This window comes from Betta splendens, chromosome 7, assembly GCF_900634795.4.
Source record: "Betta splendens chromosome 7, fBetSpl5.4, whole genome shotgun sequence".
Taxonomy (NCBI): Eukaryota; Metazoa; Chordata; class Actinopteri; order Anabantiformes; family Osphronemidae; genus Betta; species Betta splendens.
The window spans coordinates 4,696,519-4,716,812 of NC_040887.2; the positions used below are offsets into that span (position 1 = coordinate 4,696,519).

Here is a 20,294-nt window from a genome sequence, read left to right on the forward strand (position 1 = left end):
TGATGACTAACAGAGTGCAGGTGTGGGTAATGAGCAGGGACAGCTGTGACAAGACAAGAAACCGGAAGTAAAGCTAAAACAGGAACAGAAACCAGGAGACTACCAAAATAAAACAGGAAACAACTAGAAACACAAAGCCAGATCATGACACATTAACCCTAATGTTCGGATTTAAACCAAATGAGTGATATTTATCTACAACGTTTGTCCTGATCTTTTCTTTGTTTAAAACACAATTGATCAATTAATCAACATTGAACATTACCTAAAGAACTCCAGTAAACAGTCTAGTGGCATCTGATTGAGAGCAACTAGCCTCAAAGCTTGATAACAAGTAATTACATCATGCTGAATGGCAAGGAACGCAAGATAGTGGGTGCTCGTGTCACGGTGAGATACTATACAGCCTTTCCAAGTGGCTACTTTGCAATGTGTGCATCATTGCAAAGCAAATATTAGATATTTCTCAGCCTTGGGCCTCTAAATATAGCCAACACTTAAACACGGTGGTGGAATCATGCTGTGGGGCAGTTTTGCTGATACAGGCACAGGAACCCTGGATGAACGCATGAGACCATAAAGGAAACGTGTTATGGTGACACTTTGAAGGATATTGTGTATTGTATATACCCGCTGCCGTGCTTCCGTACAGCTACGTCTTGCTTTGACATCTGGCACCGTGGTGTTGAATGATTATTGTTTCACAGTAAGTTGAACTGGTATAACTAGTGCATTCGACTTCAGAACAGTTATTAAGTACAGTGTGTGCTGAGATCCTTTCTCACTATCACTCGTCAAAGAGGAATAAGATCTCTCCACACCTTAATATCCAACAGGTGTGGTGTGTTAGAGGAAAATACCATCTGACAAGAGAAAACATCTAAACACTCTCATTCAGTTTCCCTTAGGTCTTCGTATCTCAAGTATTTCTATATGTACGCAACTTTTTAAATATTATTTTCAGTTGTATATCTTTTATGTATCGTTTGTGTAACAATAATCTAAAATGTACAGCCCTACAATAGTCTAATGAAGTTTGAGCCTGAAAGTTTGTTGCCTGCGTTGTAGTTTAATGGAACCTAATGGAACTGGTTCTGCACTATATGAACACGGCGTATGAATATGGCGTTTAATGTCTAAATATTAGGTAAAATCTGACTCATATCATAATCAAGGGTGATTGACAGCTACCTGCTGCTCCGGGCCCCTCCCCCCGCGTGGCCCCTCCCCCCGCCTCTTATGGGAGCGGAGGGAGCGGCGTGCGGGCTCAGCTGGGCGAGCGGCTTCCCCCGAGAGGATGCGCCGACTTTTAACTTTTTAAACTGCGGCCCCAGCAGCGCGTTCGAGCCGGAGGCACTGTAATGGTTTCGGAGGATGGAAACGGACGACGTGTCGGTTCGAGAGCAACTTTTCCACAACCGTGTGCGGGAGACCATAGTGAGTAGCGCCCGACGTGCACTAACTAGCTAACGCTAGCGGCGTCGCTCGACTGTGGGGGTTTTAACCAGGTGCCGTGAGTTGCGTCGGGGTCCCGTTTCTGCGTCGAACAGCCGCACGCGACGTAAACGTGGCCCTTCGGGCTCGTTTCGTGGTGGAACGTGTTTGTTCCGGGGCCAAACGAGCGGCCGCCCGTTAATTGTCGCTCCGCTGCAGCTGCGGCGGTGAACTGGAACATCCTGCAACATCTGGGCTCCGGTTGTTTTGCAGCCGCTGGGACGCGGCCCTGCTTTACTACCGGTTCCACGTTCGACACGCTGCGACGGCGCGGCTGAACTTCAGACTCGCCACAGAGACGTGTTCAGTTACAGCAGGGCGCGCGGGCACCGACCTTTAACCCCCGCGGGGGGCCGGGACCCACGGACACTTCCTGAGACCGGAGACCTGACTGATACGGGGAGCTTTAAAGCACCGCGTCGGCGTGTTTTCAGCAGCTTCTTGTAAAGTTACGGGTCGATTTATCAGTTTGTCTTGTGTTACTTAACTGCAACCAGATAAGGGGAAAAATCTCTAAGATGAAATTCTACTCGTGCAGCAAGAGAAGATGACGATAACCGCTTTAGATGTGTTTGAGTCCAGCAAAGATGTTTATTATCTGGATACAGCAACTGGTGAAGTCAGTGAGCGCTTTTTTCAGGGCAAACACTCTCTTTTAGATGCTCCATTTAATACCTGAGCTTTTGTGTTGCACAATTCACAGGACTGCGCTATTGGTAGCATTAATACCTGGATATTTTCCTGCTATGACAGGTCACGGCGCCTCCTGTAAAAAGGCTTATGTAATCACATGTGATGTTTTAATTAAAGTTACTTGGCCTCAAAAGCTCGATAAAACTTTTTGGGTCTCCCTTTTATGGTCCTTGTTTCACATAAAGATCTAATGCTCTTAGTTGACTCCCCTTCTTAAGCCACTGCTGGCCTCTCATCAGCCTACCACCTCTTCCCAGTGCTGGCTCTGGCTCGTCAGCTGCCTGCATCACCGGTTCCTAATACTGGCTTTAGACCAAGCTTAGCATTTATCAGCTCTTTTTGAAAAAATGGATTTGTGATATCGTCTTAAGTAACCGCTGCAGTATTTTTGCAAAACATGCAGTCGAAATAATGTCAGCATATTGCAAGCAGTGTTTTGTGGTAACTGTAGTGCAGGGCTTAAAGCTAAGTGGCAGATAGAGGATTGTTTCAAATAACCCGAGTGGTATAAAATAAAGAGTAACTAAATGTGCTTGAACAAATGGATGAATATAGCAAACGCTGAAATGTAAGCAGTCAATAACTGATCTAAAGCTTCGAGATGCCTCACTATGACAAACAGTACTCAGCATCTGCATCTATTGGTCTCTGCGTGTAAATGTTTTTTAAAGATGATATTGATCTAGTTTATTTAGAAGAAGGAGAAAAGGGCAAAAATGTCGTGTTTAGCTAAATTGTATAATGACCAAATAGCACCCATGTGGTTGTTTTCTGTTTTTTTTAAAGGGACAACTAATCAGTGGGAAGGTTTCATAAGAGCCAGGTCTTGGGTTTTGTTAGAGTTTGAGCTGTCTTGGGTAAAAGCATTTGGCAAATGACAAAGCAAAGGGTCTATATGGTCTATATGAGAGAAAGAAAGGAAATATTTTGTAAATGAGCCAGGAGTATTAACCCACAGCTTGTTCTGAGCCTAGAGGGATCATGAATGATCAATGGTTGCTTTAATAAATGTCCTGACGTTTCAAACCAAAATGCATTGTCATGAACACTGTGCTGTGGATCAGATCGACTTCTTGCTTTGCTTCGGTTCAGAGTTTGAGGAAAAGACAAGCACATCGTGACAGTTTTCCCTTTTTTCTAAGGCTTTAATTACAAGAAGGGAAGGTTGGTAGGTGTTCATGAAAGTGATAAATGCGTGATCCAGTTATTCCTGGCTGTTGAATAAACCTTGAATAGGTCTTGCCTCATCCTCCATCCTCTCACTTGCAAACAAAGGCCGTCATGACCTGTCTGAGTCTATTCAGCTGAGTAAGATGTGACCCTGAAATAACACGCTCTGAGCGAGTCCACTTGACATTTTCCAGGGCTGCGATCAGTCTCTACGGTTTAAGCTTTTTTACAGGGACTGCAAGAAAACATTGAGACTCGTTGTTTTTCACTTGGATCAGCACAGAGATGTTTATGTTGCTCTGTGAATATTAAAATGTGGAGACTCATACACAGACGCCCAGGCTGCTGAATGCTGAGAGCTCTTATACACGGCCTACTAACCCGCCAGCTCCCAGTACTCCCAGCCAGTCAACACGTGGACTTAGTGGGTGTTATTCTGCCCAGTCCTCACCCAGTACCCTTCCTGTCCCTGCTTCTCCTTTTGGTTAAATTAACCATAGAGCTTCTTTCCTAGTTATGTTGTACTATTGAACTATTTTGCAGACGGAGCCTTTTAGTTTGAATGTGTAGTGTTTAACACAAAAAATGTGCCATTTCTATTTGCACAGTAAAATGTTTTCTTTAAACATGGAAGAAAACATCTCATGATGTAGGCCACAGCCCAGTTTTATTTAGAAGTTAGTCCATTGTATTAATGATTCATGCCATGTGAATGATTGATACACATTTGTTCTGGTCCTGGACAGTGTGGGATTAAACTGACAAACCTAAACACAAAGTACTGATTTATAGACTCTGTTCGTCTAAAGAGCTTATTGTGCTTTTAAGAAACAGGTTTCATACCTGTAGGCGCTTTTAACTCCTTTGTCTTTGTTTATTGTTGCCATGGAAACAAACTTCATGCTCCCGTACAGGGCTCCCCTGAGCCGTCATGCTAGTATATTTTGATAAATACTTGGGCTTTGGGTAATCGCTTTTAATTAATCTGTCAGCCCCAAATATTATATGTACTTTAAAGACGAACGTTGATGAAAGTTGATTTGTTTTGTTTTTTTCCTTTAGCAGAGGAGCCGTGTGACAGCGTGGCTGCAAACGGCATGAAATAAAAGCTATTGGTTCAAATGAGTTCAACGTGAAACATGCGGAAGCGTATTTATGATACATGTTTACTTTTTTAACTCATTGAAGGAACTGGTTTGCAAAACAGTGATTGTTGTGGTTCTGAGGTTATCATGTGTACAGATGACAGATGCTCCATGAATATAGTGAAGGTTTAGCATCTACAGTTTGCAGTGGTGGATTTAAAAGGCCAAACAGCATGGGGCCACCCTGTTGTTTGTATTAACCCTTCTCTCCTGTTACCCCCCTTTTAATCCTCCAAGCGTTAGCACAGTCACCCATTTCACTCTCCTTCTGGAATATAGTGGTAATCTTCAGATACCATCTGCCTCTCTGAACTGGGGCAAAGTGGGGAAACTCGTAGTTGTTTGCTTTTGTGTCGATACACAGTGCAGGTCTGGTCAAGAGAATGGATCTTTTGAAGGTGTCCCTATAATGTTTTCTGTCTCTTATGGATGTTTTTGATATTGATGCTTATGTGAAAAAATAACCTAAAAGCATGTTTTGCTCATCAATAGTACATGATTATTTCAGAAGGGTGAACATTATTTAAGATTAGCTGCTTAAACGTGCTCTCCAACTGTGGAATGTGAAAATGACACATGCAACTCTCTTCTCCTCTGCAGATATGTGTGCTCCTCTTCATATGCCTTTACATAGTGTCCTACCTCATACTGACCCACTTCAAGAAGAATGCAGAGTTTGCAACAGGTGAGTTTTAATGTCGCCGCTGTCAAGGATTTTTAATGCATGCAGCACAAAAAGATTTAGTGTCAGAAATCGTTCCAACAAAGGCTTGTGGAGACTGGCGGCGAGGGGAAAATGGTGATGTTGACAAGGAAGTGATGACACTGGTGTTTAGGAATTTATTTTTTTTTCTTGAAGTCTAGTTTTCAACCAAACACAGACTGTGTTCAAAAGCGTCTGTTGCATTATTGGTAAATGGTCTTATTTGGTGGTTGATCTTGCACATGGATGTGGATCTTCAGATAATATAGACCTACTTTTCTGTTTAATAAACTTATTTATAAAATAAAAGTTTAGCTTTATGCTCGAAGAAATAGTTTTAAATGCATTGTAAAATGCATGTGTAGCTCTGTTAGAGGCTTGAGCTTAGTGAGGGACCTCAGCTGGAACCGTTCAGATGTCATGTTATGTAACGGGTAACCACCTCTTCAAACTGTATTGCTGGGATTTAGGGTGGTGGTGAAGAATGTTGATACGGAATAAACCAAACTGCACCTTTTGAGCCGCTGTTTAAGGCACCAGCGCTTGGACAGAAACCTCTCATAAGCTCTTTCAGTACCTAAATAAACCTACTTACTTACTGTCATTTCTCTCAGTGGGAAACTAGAACGATCTTCTGTCATTGCATAAATTCAAAAGACCCTATCAACCTTGATTTACCACTTGTTCTCTGGTAATAACTCAACTTTAATGTTGTTGTTGTGAGGCTCAGGCGATAGTTGCATAATCAATTCAATAACCTGCCACAATTGGGAGCAGATGTGGGACGTCCCAGCTAGATGGGCCTCTGTGCTGCTCTGTGACTGGGCTCTGGGACATAAGGTCTTTTTTTTTTTGGTTTGTTTTACTATATTTTATGCCGTTTTAAACGCCTGTGCATCACAAACAGCTGAGCAGTTGTATCCTGCAGCTAAAGGATTGCACAATACGACTCCACAGCGTTGTTTTCGACTGGGAGCAAACAGAAACTGGTTCTTGGTCCTCAGGCTTTGCCTCGGTATTAAACAGCTGTGTTAACGGTATAATTTTAGACTTGTGCAGTTTACTGCATGAATCCATGACTCTTATTACTTCCTTATTTTGCACTGCACCTGTTAAAGCAGGGAGAGGTAGTCAAAGTTAAATTAAGTCCAATGAAAGGTTGTTTTCTCTTAATTCGTACATACACCTTCTTCTAAACATCCCTTTTTATGTAGTTGCTGTACATGTAAGCAGTGTCCCAGTTCTAACATTTTCAAATGTGTTTGACGTGACAACACTGTAAAAATGCTGTTTGGCCTCAGCAGTTTTCTCACTGATTCAATCCCACTTGTTTCCCTGCTCTTTTTAGATGATGTTGAAGACGCCACAGTCAACAAAATTGCGTAAGTCCAGACCTCCAATGATTAACTAATGCACAGCGATCTGTCCTCCGTCACTCGCTCTGATTAGTTTGTGTGAATGATTGAGCAGATAACTTTGTCAGTGTGATATGTGCAGTGGCCTGAGGCGATTTGTTTCTAAATTTATGGCTCTGTCTTGATCGTGTGTTAATGCAGCCGTTTGTTGGGATATGTTCATTTCAGTGTCACTCTGCCCTTTGTCCCTACACGTTGGCTCCACATCCTGGGCCAACCTAACCTTTCAACTAGGCAGTGGTGTTGGGCTGAGACTGAACACACACACACACACACACACACACACACACACACACACACACACACACACACACACACTGATGAGCTGTCTCTCTCTTCTCTCTCCCAGACTGTGGCTGTGTACGTTCACCCTGTCTGTTGCCGTGTGTGCTGTGCTCCTTCTCCCAATCTCAATTCTGTCCAATGAGGTCCTGCTCACATTCCCACAGAGCTACTACATGCAGTGGCTTAATGGATCTCTAATCCACGGTACTGTGTTTTCTTTATCTGTGTTAGTTGTAGTTCATACTGTTTTGAACCCGATGAGGTTTTTGAGAATGGATGGACGTGACCTTCCTGTGTGCACGGTTTAATTTGTGTATATGTCAGAACTATGACTCATGGTAGTTTTTATTGGTACTGAAAATACTGATATCTTCAATGCAGCTGTGTTCCTAATAGGCCATTACAGTAAAAACTAACTTTTGGAAATGATTTTTTTAGGCTTGTGGAACCTAGTCTTCCTGTTCTCCAATTTGTCCCTGGTGTTTCTCATGCCCTTTGCCTACTTCTTCACCGAGTCTGAAGGATTCGCAGGGTCCAAAAAGGTTTGGAGGCATTGCAAATATCATCAAATCAAATATCACCTCAACAGCCGGCTTTGGTTTTAACTGGGAGGTCAAAGCTAATGGAGCATGTGTTCTGTTGAAGGGGGTTATGGCCCGCGTGTACGAAGCCGTCGTTCTGCTGTTGCTCCTGGCTCTGCTTGTGCTGGGCATTGTGTGGGTGGCATCAGCCATTCTCCACGACAACATAGCCAGAAAAAGCCTTTATGGTGAGTCATGTGTATTATACCTGAAAACCCATTAGTGTCAGGTCGCTTTTCAGTCTGTCTTATACTCCTCTGCTCTGAATCTCCAGACCTGTGGGAGTATTACCTTCCCTACCTTTACTCGGGCATCTCATTGTTTGGAGTGCTGCTGTTTTTGTGTACGTATATCCCCGTCTCATTTACTCAAACAGTCAGAAAGTGGATCACACTGGCTTATTGCTTTCTCTGTGTCTCTGTCTCTCCTCAGTGTGCACACCCTTTGGGTTGTCACGAATGTTTAGTGTGATTGGCAGCCTACTGGTCAAGCCTCGGGTGAGTCGACTGCCTGGAATAACAGATGCTCTGAGCAGCTTTGACAATAACTACTATTAACGGCTGTGTTTATCCTTCCGTCCTCAGCTGTTGGAAGACGTAGAAGATACGCTAAACTGCACCACGTTTGAGGAAGACTCACTTTCCAGGAAACTGAGCTGTAAGAGGACCACTATTACCGTCCTGCTTTGGCCTTTTCCCATGATCCAATTTCAAACTGACACGTTGGCCTTTGTTCTCTGTCAAATTTTGTCTCAATGAAGGCGACAGCACAACATTTACCGTCAAGGTCAACAAGGAGGCTCTCAAAACAGAGTATGAAACGGTCCAGAATAAACGCCTGGCCCTTGGTAAGACCTGCTGCTGCTAGCTGGGTTTCTCCTTTCATGTAGTATAGTCTTGTGTCACTGTAAATTATTTGTCGCTTCTCTGCTCACATTTTTATAGAGATGCGCAGAAAAGCGTCCCCATGGCAAAGAAACGTGGGCTATCCACTGGTCATGCTCATGCTCCTTGCAATGACGGTAAAATGTTTATCTTCAAAATCACTGCACCCTGGTTTCATGTTGATGTGATTTAAGAATATCTTTTGTATTTGTTGTCTAACTGCTGTTTGTCTCCTCAGGTTGTGTGCGTACTCATGGTCTGCTTCAATGTGCTGGAGCTGCTCCTGGATGAGGCTGCTATGCCCCGAGGAATGGAGGTGAGAAAAAACAAGGTTTCGTGCTCGATGCGTGGCAGCTAGTCGTCTGTGCACGCTGCTGATTACCCCGTGTGTTATTCCAGGACCCTCACCTTGGGATGGCCTCTTTCTCCATGTTCGGTTCCCTGGGTGCTGCCATTCAAGTGGTCCTGATCCTGTATCCTTTTCATCTGCGTGTGTTGACACTGCATTGACAGTTGGTGTCATTTGTATGTGTCGTATTGTATCTGTGCCCGTGTTGTCCTTAAAACACACTACAGCTATCTGATGATGTCCTCATTGGTGGGTTTCTACAGTTCCCCCCTCTTCATTGGCCTTCTGCCCCGTGCACAAGACACCAACCTTACTGAGGTATCACAGCTGAGCTTTACTGCCCCCCCCCCCTTTTTTATATTTTGAAATGAAACCCTGTGTGACCAGGATGCTGAGTTTTAATTGAAGGTGGTCATTAATCAGTCAGTGAACGCAGACATTCATTACACACGTGGCTGACAAGCAGTTGCGTGGTTCATGGGTGGTCTGTTCCCTCATTACTGGTGAAGCGGAGAAAAGGCTTGAAGGTGATTCACTGTATTACATATGCGTCTGGTAGCTATGCCTGAAATATCACGTAAGACAAATAAAATGAATGCCTGAAGTATGTTCATAGTGATCGAGATCCTTTTCACAACACCCAGTTAATTCAGGAACATTTTTGTGAAGGTCGGCATGTTATTGCCACAGCATAGAGTAAAGAGACTATGAATAGAAATGCAAACAGTTCAATCATGGACAAAAAATCCAGATTAGACTTGAAAGGCCTGACCACATCTGGAATATGTTGGAAATAATAAATAAAGTAATGATCCAAAGTGTATTATGTTATCTGTCAGACTTGGTGAAGGCAGTGTTGTGGTTGGAGCATCTATTCCTGCCGTTAGAACGGGTTTTCATTGATTCAGCCAAATGCACTCTGCCTCACGCTGTAGATGTGAGTTGACCTGGTCCGGTGTTAAAATTGGCTGCAGTTCCTGAATGATCTGTAGCAAATTGGTGTCCAACTGTGTTGAGTGTTTTCATTTAAATCACAGTGGTTCAAAGGATAGAAACCTTAAACCTTATTTCATATGATGTTATGTCCTCGCTTTGCTAACTGTCATAATGTCTGAACTTCTGTTCCTTTCAGATCATCGCTAACTGTGTGTCATTGCTTATCCTGAGCTCTGCACTGCCGGTGTTCTCACGCACCCTTGGTGAGTGTGTAGAGATTTGTCCCAACTGTACTTTAAACCAAACGGAGCGAAATGTAAATATATTGGACACACCAAGTGCCGGTGCTGTTATACCGTACACGTCTGTCCCACAACATGATGCACCAAAATCAACCAACATTCAAATTTGAGTTTAACTCTTCAAAGAAAACAGAAGCAGGATTTGAAATGTGTTGCTGACTGATCTGCTAGTTTCGATCCCTCCCACAAGAGGGCAATCATGTCCCATGAAACCTAGAGCGTCAGGCTTGAACACTGGTCACATGACTCTTAATTTTTCCTTCCCTTGCCAGGAATCACCCGCTTTGATCTACTGGGAGACTTTGGTCGGTATGACTGGCTGGGGAACTTCTACATCGTTTTCCTGTACAACATGCTGTTTGCTGGTCTCACCTCTGCCTCTCTGATCAAAACCGTCACCTGGGCCGTTCAGAGAGAGCTGATCCGTGCCTTTGGTCAGTCCACATCGTTTTCCCTTTCTAGAACTGTGTTGTGCAGAATTGCATTAGGCGTTTGATAGTTGTGTCATAGGGTTCCCACCTTTTGGCCCCATTTCCCTCTGGGCTGGTCTCTTCCTCAGATAGAAAGAATACAATTCTTTCAGGAAAGCGTAAAGGGACAGGAGGAGAGTCAGGTCCCGTTGGGATATTCAAGCACACCACCCAAGACCCCCTCACAGCGTACACACACACGCCCTCTAACCTTCCGTCCAACACAAACAAGCCTTCATAGCATGGAAACACCAAGCTCTCGCATACACGTAGTACAGATAGCATCTCTGCTTCATGGTTGATCTCCTGTACTTTCCCATTGCCTCCAAAACACTTGTCTGTGATTAATTGACTTTCATTTTAAATAAACCACTAGTTGTTTGATTGTTTTTTATTTTTTTGTTTTTTTTTTAGCCATACATTTGTTTTCTTGCCCTTGACACTGTGTGACGTTGTGCTTTTCTCTCTGGTCTTGCAGGTCTGCACAGACTGCCTTTAAAGGTGTCACGCTCCGCCGACCCTTTTAGACTCTTACTGGCCAGTGGACTCTCTAAAATCCAGTGATTTCCCCTCCAGACCCCGTTCATAAGCGCAACCACTTCAGATGTGCATCCACTGGGTTAAAGGCCTTCGCCAGGTGGATGAGGGTCGAGAGGGTTTTCAGCGTGAGACTGGAGACGGTGATGAGCCTGTTTACATTGGGAGCACTGTTAGACGCTGAAGTCTTTGACCAGTATATTGAATGCAAAGCACTGTGCTGGTACAGTTGACCAGGTCATGGTTATGGCTGGAGTGAGCAAAAAGGGATCAAGCCATGTTGCCTTCAGTGGACAGCGACAGACGTCCAGCAAACACGGTGCCTTATTAAAAGAGGATCTCCTGAAGAACCGTTGCTCGGTGACGGTGAAAGTCGGTAGTTATTTTGAAATATTTCACTGCAGCTGTGACATAATTTCCTCTTCCTCCTCCGGGTCGGTTGCACGCTCTCTTTCTTCGTGGTTCCCAGTGCTTTTCTTTCTTAGGTCATAGCACTGTTTTAATTTTCTTCCGTGTGTCTGGTGATCCAGCCAGCACTAGTGTTGTTTAATAAATGAGACAAAGTCATTAACAAAATGTATGTTTGTAGATGAACCGATAGACAGGGAACAACGGTATTTTTATGAGACGTTTTTTTCATTGATGACTGCAAGCTTATGGAGTCTGTGGACTAGTTTGTGACAAAAACAAACGTGGGCAGAAGCTTTACTTTATCAATACTCATGAAGAGCAACATCTGCCTTGAACCACTTTAACTGTGAATTAAGACTTTGTATGGGGAAGTGCAATATGTAATATTTACTACAGACACTTTAACTATACTAGAATTAATTTGTAAACTGCTTTCCATTCATTTGTGTGTGAACAATCTTTTGTGAAGTCATTTCTTTAATGGACTTTCGGTGAAAGCTTAGAATAGTTAGGAGTATTTTTATTCATTATGCAACTGTGACTAACGGTCGAGACAATCATGTCAGTGTTTTGTTCTTTTTTTCTTCCTGTCATAAGGACCAAAATTCTAATTTTCATTTCCAGCATCCGCCTCAACGTGTTACTAGCAGGTTAATGGCTGCTGCTTTGGCCAGCAGGTGGCGCTGTTTCTCAAACCCAACATGATCTCTCTCGTAGTCCCTGCTGGTTTTCCAGCTCTTCCTGCCCCAACTCCTACTGATTACCTTGACCAGGTGTAGTTAGTGAACGACAAGCTTGGAAAGCCAACTGACACACCTGATCAAGGTAATCAGCAGAGAGCTGGAAAACCAGCAGGGACAGTGGCCCTCGATGGAACCAGTTTACCACTTTGAAATTCTCTGGGATTTTTTAACACAAAGTTGATAGTTGGCTGTTATTATTTATGGGGAATTATGTATCTATACTTCCTATACTGACCTATTACAATTGTGAATTGAAAAAAATGACATCTTTAGAGTTTTTCTCAAAGATTTTTTTAAAAAGTGTTTATTGTTTACATTTAAAATGTTTCATATTTTCCATCTGAAATTTTAACCATTGTTTTGAGCAGAAGGCAATAAAAGTGTCTTGTTTTTGAATTTCTCTTTTCTCTTTGGATGCACGAGGTGGCTTTTACTCCGAATGATTCCTCTGATGCTGTTAAATGTTTGTTACATCATTTGAAGTGCGTTGAGTGGCCTGGTGGGGATGGAGCCTCCATCCGCTTTGCTGCACTTCTTTAATCAGCAGTAGAAGAAAGCCATATTTTGAGCTGTCTGTCACCAGGGTCCAGCGGAGACGCCACTACAGAAGCAGCCCACGCTTTCCCCACTCCGATCCAACAGTCCGATAAAAACCTTGCAAATCACGACAAGTGACACTTATTCACATTCGCTCCGTCTCCTCACCACCACCACCCACCTCCTCTTATTCTACCTATTGTTCCTTTTTCTCCTCTCATTTTCTTGGCTTGTCTGAAGTTGGTTCAAGAAAACCCCGACTGATTAATTTCTCCCACTTGATTTTTGTTTGCATTTTTTTGTTTTGTTTTGTTAGATGTTGTAATTGAGCTTATTTGGTTTGGATTTTGTTTTGCTTTCTGTTTCCTTTTGCTTAAAGGAAATGAACTCCAAAGTCGCTGTAACATTACTTGCACATCTGGAGGCTGGTTGTAATCTGAGGAAGTGACACATGCATACAGTGTGAGTGAGAGAGCGGCAAGATATGATTGCCTTAAAAAGCACATTGTTTAGTGTGGTTGTATGATCTCAGCTGTGAGGTTGAGTCGTTGAGGACAAAAATGACATTTACACTGTAAACGTAAGTTTGAATGTTTGTTGTTTTGTCAGCGGTAACGCTAGGCTGGAAACTTTCCCTACAACATCATAATACAGGTTGACGCTGTGATCAAAGTGTCCCTTTGGGTATCACACTCTATTGGGCTGGCGGTCGGGCATATCCGCGCCAACATGGGAGCCGGGCAGCCGTAATGGGATGAGATAGGCTATCTTTATTGTCAAAACATAAGAATGAAGGGGGGAAAAGGACCGCGATTAGCCTTCCTGACAGTTGGCTGTTTGAAGTTGATGCCAGATGCATTAGGGGCTGTTGTTCCCGCGTTTGGACACTTGCATATACACGGCCGCCGTCAGGAAAAGGCGAGACCCGCTCGCTAATCAACTGATAATGGCTCCCGCTGTCCGTTCGCCGTAGCCGCCTGCCATCCGGCGCGGCACACTTGCTTCACACTCGGCCGGTCGCTCCACACAGGCCTTTGTTTCATTGGGTAAACCTGCAGTTTAATACAGAACTGTGTGCCAATCCATACAATGTAAATATTTTTTTTCACAAGGTATAGGATCATGTCTAAACTCTGACCTGCTTGTCTGGGACCAGGAAGTTCCACCCTGCTCAGTCTATTGTCCACTTCACTGCAGCATCGCCTCAGCCTCAGCTCAGCGCTGCGCTCTTTCAACGACCGTATCAGGGCTGAACAATGCACCTTAAACTTGGACTCGGGCTGCGTTTGCTCACTTTAAAGGGTTTGACCTGAGATAAACGCACATACATGCAGTGGCTGTATGTATAAATTGTGCTCTGGTTAAAAGTTAAAATCCATAAGCCAAGAATCATCCAATGCAGCCATGTCAGAATGCACCACCCTGCCTCTTCCTGCGCTGATAACACGGTGAGACAGTGGAATGGGCGGCGCAGAGAGAAGGGTTGTTTGTGTGTGTGTGTGTGTGTGTGTGTGTGTGTGTGTGTGTGTGTGTGTGTGTGTGTGTGTGTGTGTGTGTGTGTGTGTGTGTGTGTGTGTGTGTGTGAGAGAGAGAGAGAGAGGAGGGAGGTTGTAAGGTGTCAGTTCCTTGACTTTCCTTTTCCCCCCAACCCCTGTAACGGCCTCCATCTGAGGAAGTGGATCCTGCAGAGTGTCTATTCAGCTCCAAGGGACGAGACAAACACTTGAGACATTCATGCCAGCAAGTGCTCGAATCACATGTTTTACAATAAATGTAAGAAAAGAGTTTAAATATTTTATAAAATCCTAAAATGAATTTTTCCATGAAGTTTTCCATTTTGGAGACCTCTCCTGCATGCACTCGTTTTTCGCTCAGGTGCAAGCAGATGCATCGCTGCTGGAAGGCTCAAAGTGGGGGCAGACCGGCGCAGGCAGGAAAGATCTCGTTTTCTGTGCTGTGGCTTTTCAGGAAACCAAACCATTCACCCAGTCATGTACTCCCATCCTGAAATGGGGGAGTGAAGCGTTAAGAGCCAAAAGGATGCAGGAGCCGGAGGATGGGGGCACCAAAATAAAAACTAATAAGAATGGCCTTATTTCCATCTCTAACCTGCAGATGTTTGCTTCCTTCCTTTCCCTTTCATGTCCGATGGAAATCTCGTCCCTTTGAAGAGAAAACGCCTGTGTGGGTAATTGCAGATACGAAAGTGTTTGTTGCTTTTTTTTGATTGAGCCGCTCCGCGTTTGTCATGACGGCTGATATCTCCCATCTGTGTTGCCTGCGCCAGACATGAACCTTCCTCCATGTTTATCGCAGGGACAGGAAGATGCAGCTTTGCGCCGCCACCCCTCCCGACAACATCCTGGGATCTTCGGGTAACTTCCATAACAAGGATGCCTTTCCATGGTCACTGGGGAGCTCGGTGACCGGTGCTGCTGCAGCAAAGCCGGCTCTAAGAGCTGCTGCCGTCGGACGTCCCCAGGTGCTTGTGAGATGAGGTGCTTTGTGTACGTTCGTAGCAGTGACTTCATCTCGAAGCATCTTTAGCGTTCAATCACAGCCAGCCACCGAGATATTGGCCTGACACAAAACAGCGTGGATAAACACAGACAGCCCTGAGTAGCTCTTTGTGAGTGGGCTAAAGATTCTTTGACACAAAGTCAGTGCTGCAGAAACACTGATGCACTGAGTCCTCAAGTGTTCCAGGAAGGCAGCGATATGACGGTGACACGCTTTAACCTCTAAACCGTCATTAATTCAGGCTTCCGTATGTGATTACACATGTCAGACCCGTGAGACACAAGGATTCCTTCCTCTTCTCCTTCGTCTTCGACATTATCAGACACGTTCTGCGACTCTCCCAGCTATTGTTCTGGGATGGATAAAAATAATATGTTGATGTGGTCGGCGGGTGTTTCCAGCAGAGGGGTCTTGGGGGCACTGAGTCGAGGGGGGGTCAGGCTGGCTCCCCAAACACAGGAAGGCAGCACTGTAAGTCACAGCCAGGGGTGTCAAGGCTGGACGCTCGCGTTCGCTCTCGGACCCTCACCTTTGACTCGGTCTATTAATATCACAAGCACAGAGTGATTACAGTCGACCCGTCCACTCTGGTTGGTGAGAGAGGAGCAAATAAGAGCAAAGAGATGCTTACTGGTTTAAAGACACTACAGCTGATGTACGGATTCATTTCTGAAATCTAAGAATTGCTTTAAATACACCCGAAAGGTTCCACCTCATACCTACATTAAATATTTATTTTTAAAAGTTTTTGGGAATTTATCTCATCTGTCAGCTGACCAAAAAAACCCAGCTTCTGACTCATTTGAATGAGGTGGAGCGGTCTGAGTGAACGTAAGTGAGCTAATCATGTGTCCATTGTAAGGCTGAATTGGAGGCGTGTGCTGGAGCGTTGGGAGCGCGCAGAGGAAGGGAGGGCAATCTTGTCCGGACGCTAATAAGACCCAATGGCTGGTGCAAGGTGGCCAGGAGCGCCGGGACGCGACAGGAGACGGTGGTTGAAGGAGAGGAAGAGGAAGAAAAGCGCCCAGCCGCGCGGACGACGGGGATGGGAGCGCCACGCGAGCGTGCGTAGGAGCCGTCGCGCGTGAGCTGCGCGTCGCTTCGTGTGCGTCGACGGGGAAGCTGCGTGGAGAGAAGCGGTAAGTGAACCGCAGCCCCGGAGCACCTGCGTCGGGACAGGTTCCTCCGAAGATGACTTTGGCTTCCCCACAGAACTAGAAGCGCTTGGGACAAAACATTTTTCCGTCTTACTTTGAACAGTGATGAGAAACCTTCAACCTGCTCACTCACCGGGCTGCAGCTCCTCAGTGCAGTAAACACAGCTGGAACGTCAGCTTTAGCACCTTTCATTGACCTTTTGACTTGAGTCTCATTTCGAAAGTTTACCTATTGCGACATTTAGTGGATTTTCAAAATAAAACCCTCAACACAGACACTCCATGAGTTGGTATGGGCCAAGATTTCAGCGTCATTCACGTGAGCCACTGACTCCTGGGAGCCGCACGCCTCCCCAATGAAGCAGTCCTGGTGGGCCCGCCTGGCCCAGCTCTGCCTGCTGGCTGCCTGGACCTGCATCTGGCTGGTCCAGGGATGCGGGCCGGGCCCTGGCTACGGCATCCGGCCCCGGCACAGGAAGCTCGCGGCCATGCACTACAAGCAGTTTTTCCCCAACTTCTCGGAGAACAACCTCGGGGCCAGCGGGAGAGCGGAGGGCAAGGTCACGCGCAACTCGGAGCGCTTCAACGAGCTCGTGTGCAACTACAACCCGGACATCGTCTTCAAGGATGAGGAGAACACGAACGCAGACCGCTTCATGACCAAGGTGAGACCCGTGGGCGATGCTGTGGTTGTTGCCTGTCCGTCCTGGGAGGAGAGCGGGGCCTTTAAATCAAATCGCACGGCCTCATTCATTGTTCGCCATGCGCTGCACTACCTGCTGTGAATGGAAAAACAAATGTTCACCACAGAGTGTGTAGGTTTTAACCAAACATCCCCTCCCTTCTCTTGAGATAAGAAGATCAGGATGTAATTCAACACTAGCCCTTAAGAGAGGTAGAGCGCTCCCCTTCAGGAACACTTCCTTTTAATCTTTAACCAAAGTCTTTGTTACTGGAAGTACAACTATTCCTATGGCAGGTTCTCAGACTGGCTACCAGGAGAAATCCTGGCCGTTTACTGGGCAAATTCAGAATCCTTTAAAGACTGTTTGTGGCCTACATGGTCTCAGCTCAGAGTAGCTAATAAATCTGGTTCAAGCCTTTTTACTTTACACTCCTGTACCTGCACTCGCGCTGGTGGCCTCTGTTTGGGATGCGGTGGCTTTCTGCGCTTGTTTAGGATATGAATCTGCGTTTCCCCCCCGCGGGCGGTTGTGATGGAACTCTGCGGTCGCGTGTGTGCCCCTGTGATGCCCAGTTTGAGTGCACATGTGCCCCTCGTTTGCCCAGATGTGAAAGGCGCCCTTTGTGCGTCGTCTCAGGACTCCGAGGGGTCGCCTATACAGAATTCCCGCCTGCTGAAGTAATGGCACCGTCGGAAAAGCGACTATTGTAGTTGTGACAATGAAACGCCTCTCTTCAATGGCATCGCCGGAGAGACGTGGCCAGTTTGTTTTCTGCCTCTCGTTTTCTCACTCTTGCTGTCACATTCCCAAGTCTTTAACCCTGCCCATAACTTTTCTCTCTGCCCCTCATGCTCATCACTTTTTTCTTTTTTTTTTTATATCTGACTTCTGTCCCAACCGGATCAACACTGCTCAGTTTAAGACCTGTCCCATCGCATCACTACGAGCGTCTCACCTCGGATGCTAACGTCATCATTTCGCCGCCTGCTATTTCGCGACAATGCTGACACAGTCTGTGTAACATTATGGCCCACGGGGGTGTTAGGAGTCACTGAGCCCATTTCTGATTAAATGTCTCAAGGGTGAAACTGAGAAACTCATGCCTGGAACTATCTGGAAAGGCAGAGAATGGCCTTGATTATTCTGTCACCCTGTCGAAAAGGCCAAGGAATGTGCCAAACTGGCTACAGTAGCTTTGTTCTTGTACCCTGATTGTTTGAGCAAGGTTGAGATGGCCTTTAGCGGAGTAGAGGAGGAATTGAGTGATGATGCCAGCAGACAAACATTCATAACCTGGGAGACGACGCTCACATTTGGGCATAATCTGCTCAGCGTTGCACTGAGGTCTGTCTGTGCACTGAGGTGTAGGATGGAGTCACGTACTCCACATACCTCCTGGTTTCTTGGGCTCTGCCATTACCCTTGTTAATAAATGATCACTTCTATTTGAGTTTCGCTCAAGCGGAATACCTCCTGATAATACTTTATTACTTAAATGTGAACACTTCTTTTTTTAATACCCTGGTAACTTTTCAGATGTGAAGTTTATTCCAGTACTTCAGTATTGTTGCCTCTGAAAACAACCCGCCGCCCTAATCCTTTCCTTCGCTCCCAGCAGGTTGCAACAGTGCATTTAAAAAGCTAAACAATGGATGTATATAGAAATTATTATTTTAACAAACAACTCTAAAAATAATTCCCACTGGTAGACATAAAGCTCTGCCAGCATTGAATTAAAAGCTTCTTTTATTACTAATTTCAAAATATAAAATATAACACTTTGTTTAAGATAAATTACTAGATGTTCATACACAACTTACTAAATGACTTCGCCTGATGTATGTTCTGTTCCAGCGATGCAAGGACTGTTTGAACAGGCTGGCGATCGCGGTGATGAACCAGTGGCCGGGGGTCCACTTACGTGTGACGGAGGCCTGGGACGAGGACGGCCACCACCCCCCCGGCTCTCTGCACTACGAGGGCCGGGCTGTGGACATAACCACCGATGACCGAGAAACGGACAAGTACGGCCTCCTCGCCCAGCTGGCGGTGGAAGCTGGCTTTGACTGGGTCTACTACGAGTCCAAATATCACGTCCACTGTTCAGTAAAGGCTGGTAAGATGGTGACAATCTGATATCTCCGTAGGTATCACGGTGCTTTTGAGAAGGATAATCTGTGTATTCATCTTCCTGCAGATCACTCGGTTGCAGTGGAAAAAGGAGGCTGTTTCCCAGGCTGGGCCCGGGTGACTGTAGCTGGAGGGAGACAGAGGAGTCTGTCATCACTGGCTCCTGGGGACAGAGTCCTGGCCGTGTCTGAGACGGGTCAAGTTGTGTTTAGCCAAGTGCTCCTGTTTCTGCACTGGGATCAAGAAAGCAGCTCTAGCTTTCTGTCTCTGGAGACGGTGGACAACCACAGACTGACCCTCACCCCCAATCACTTGGTCTTTTTAGCTGCCCAGTGCAGACTCGACACCGGCGGCTACCGGGCTCAGTTTGCCAGCAGAGCCAGGCCGGGGGACTGTGTTCTCATCCACACAGCACCGGGCCAAGTGCACCCGTCGCAAATCATCTCGGTTTCCGTGGAGGAGAGTGTGGGAGTGTATGCGCCCCTCACGCAATCTGGAACTCTGTTCGTTGAGGGAGTGCTGGTGTCCAGCTATGCACTGGTGGAGGACCACAGACTGGCTCACCGGGCATTCGGACCTCTGCGGCTTCTCCTCTCATTCAGCCAGCTACTTTGGCGGGGGGTGGCGAACGAGCAGCAGACGAGCGACGGCAACGCAGCTTGCACCGGGACTCCGTTTCTTTGCAGCACTCGGGTAATAAAGGACAAGGCAGACGCTCATGTGAGTGAGCAAACAGCAAGCAAACGAGACAATCTGAGTGAGCCTCTGAGGACGGGGGGCGACAGGAAGCGCGCGAGCGTGAGGAGGCAGACTCCACATGTGCACTGGTATGCTAGGTTACTGTACAGTCTGGGATGCTTATTCTTAGATTCCAACTCATTCCAAACTTAAAGCTAAAGCTGTTGACTTACATTAACACTTCCTGTTCTAAATATATTAAAAGCATTGGAACAACTGGTTGACTTTTCTTACTGTTGTTTGACATATATATATTGTTGTTGTTGTTTTGGGAATAGGAAGGAATCTTCCCGCAATAAAATTTTTATTTTTGTACTTTCTGAATCATAATATATATATATAAATGTTTTAGCCTAATAAAATTCCACTACATGTATAGGTGTCTCCACTTGTCAAAAACAAATAAAC

The 20,294-nt window shown here is 45.5% G+C and overlaps 2 protein-coding genes across 2 annotated transcripts; both read left to right on the forward strand.

The window, feature by feature from the left end:
- The first annotated feature begins 1,246 nt into the window (after window positions 1-1,246).
- On the forward strand, window positions 1,247-12,514 carry lmbr1l (limb development membrane protein 1-like). Its single transcript, XM_029156880.3, has 17 exons — window positions 1,247-1,437; window positions 5,103-5,187; window positions 6,554-6,587; window positions 6,970-7,109; window positions 7,344-7,447; window positions 7,551-7,674; window positions 7,761-7,829; window positions 7,919-7,983; window positions 8,071-8,143; window positions 8,247-8,333; window positions 8,431-8,507; window positions 8,609-8,686; window positions 8,770-8,843; window positions 8,947-9,037; window positions 9,852-9,918; window positions 10,230-10,391; window positions 10,906-12,514. The coding sequence occupies exons 1-17, from the start codon at window positions 1,375-1,377 to the stop codon at window positions 10,989-10,991; spliced, it is 1,479 nt and encodes a 492-aa protein (XP_029012713.1). The 5' UTR covers window positions 1,247-1,374; the 3' UTR covers window positions 10,992-12,514.
- Window positions 12,515-16,041: 3,527 nt separating this feature from the next.
- Window positions 16,042-20,102, forward strand: dhh (desert hedgehog signaling molecule). The gene is made up of 4 exons (XM_029156881.3): window positions 16,042-16,314; window positions 16,436-16,997; window positions 18,873-19,134; window positions 19,216-20,102. Exons 2-4 carry the CDS (start codon window positions 16,689-16,691, stop codon window positions 20,037-20,039), a joined length of 1,395 nt encoding a protein of 464 aa, XP_029012714.1. The 5' UTR covers window positions 16,042-16,314; window positions 16,436-16,688; the 3' UTR covers window positions 20,040-20,102.
- Window positions 20,103-20,294: the final 192 nt, after the last annotated feature.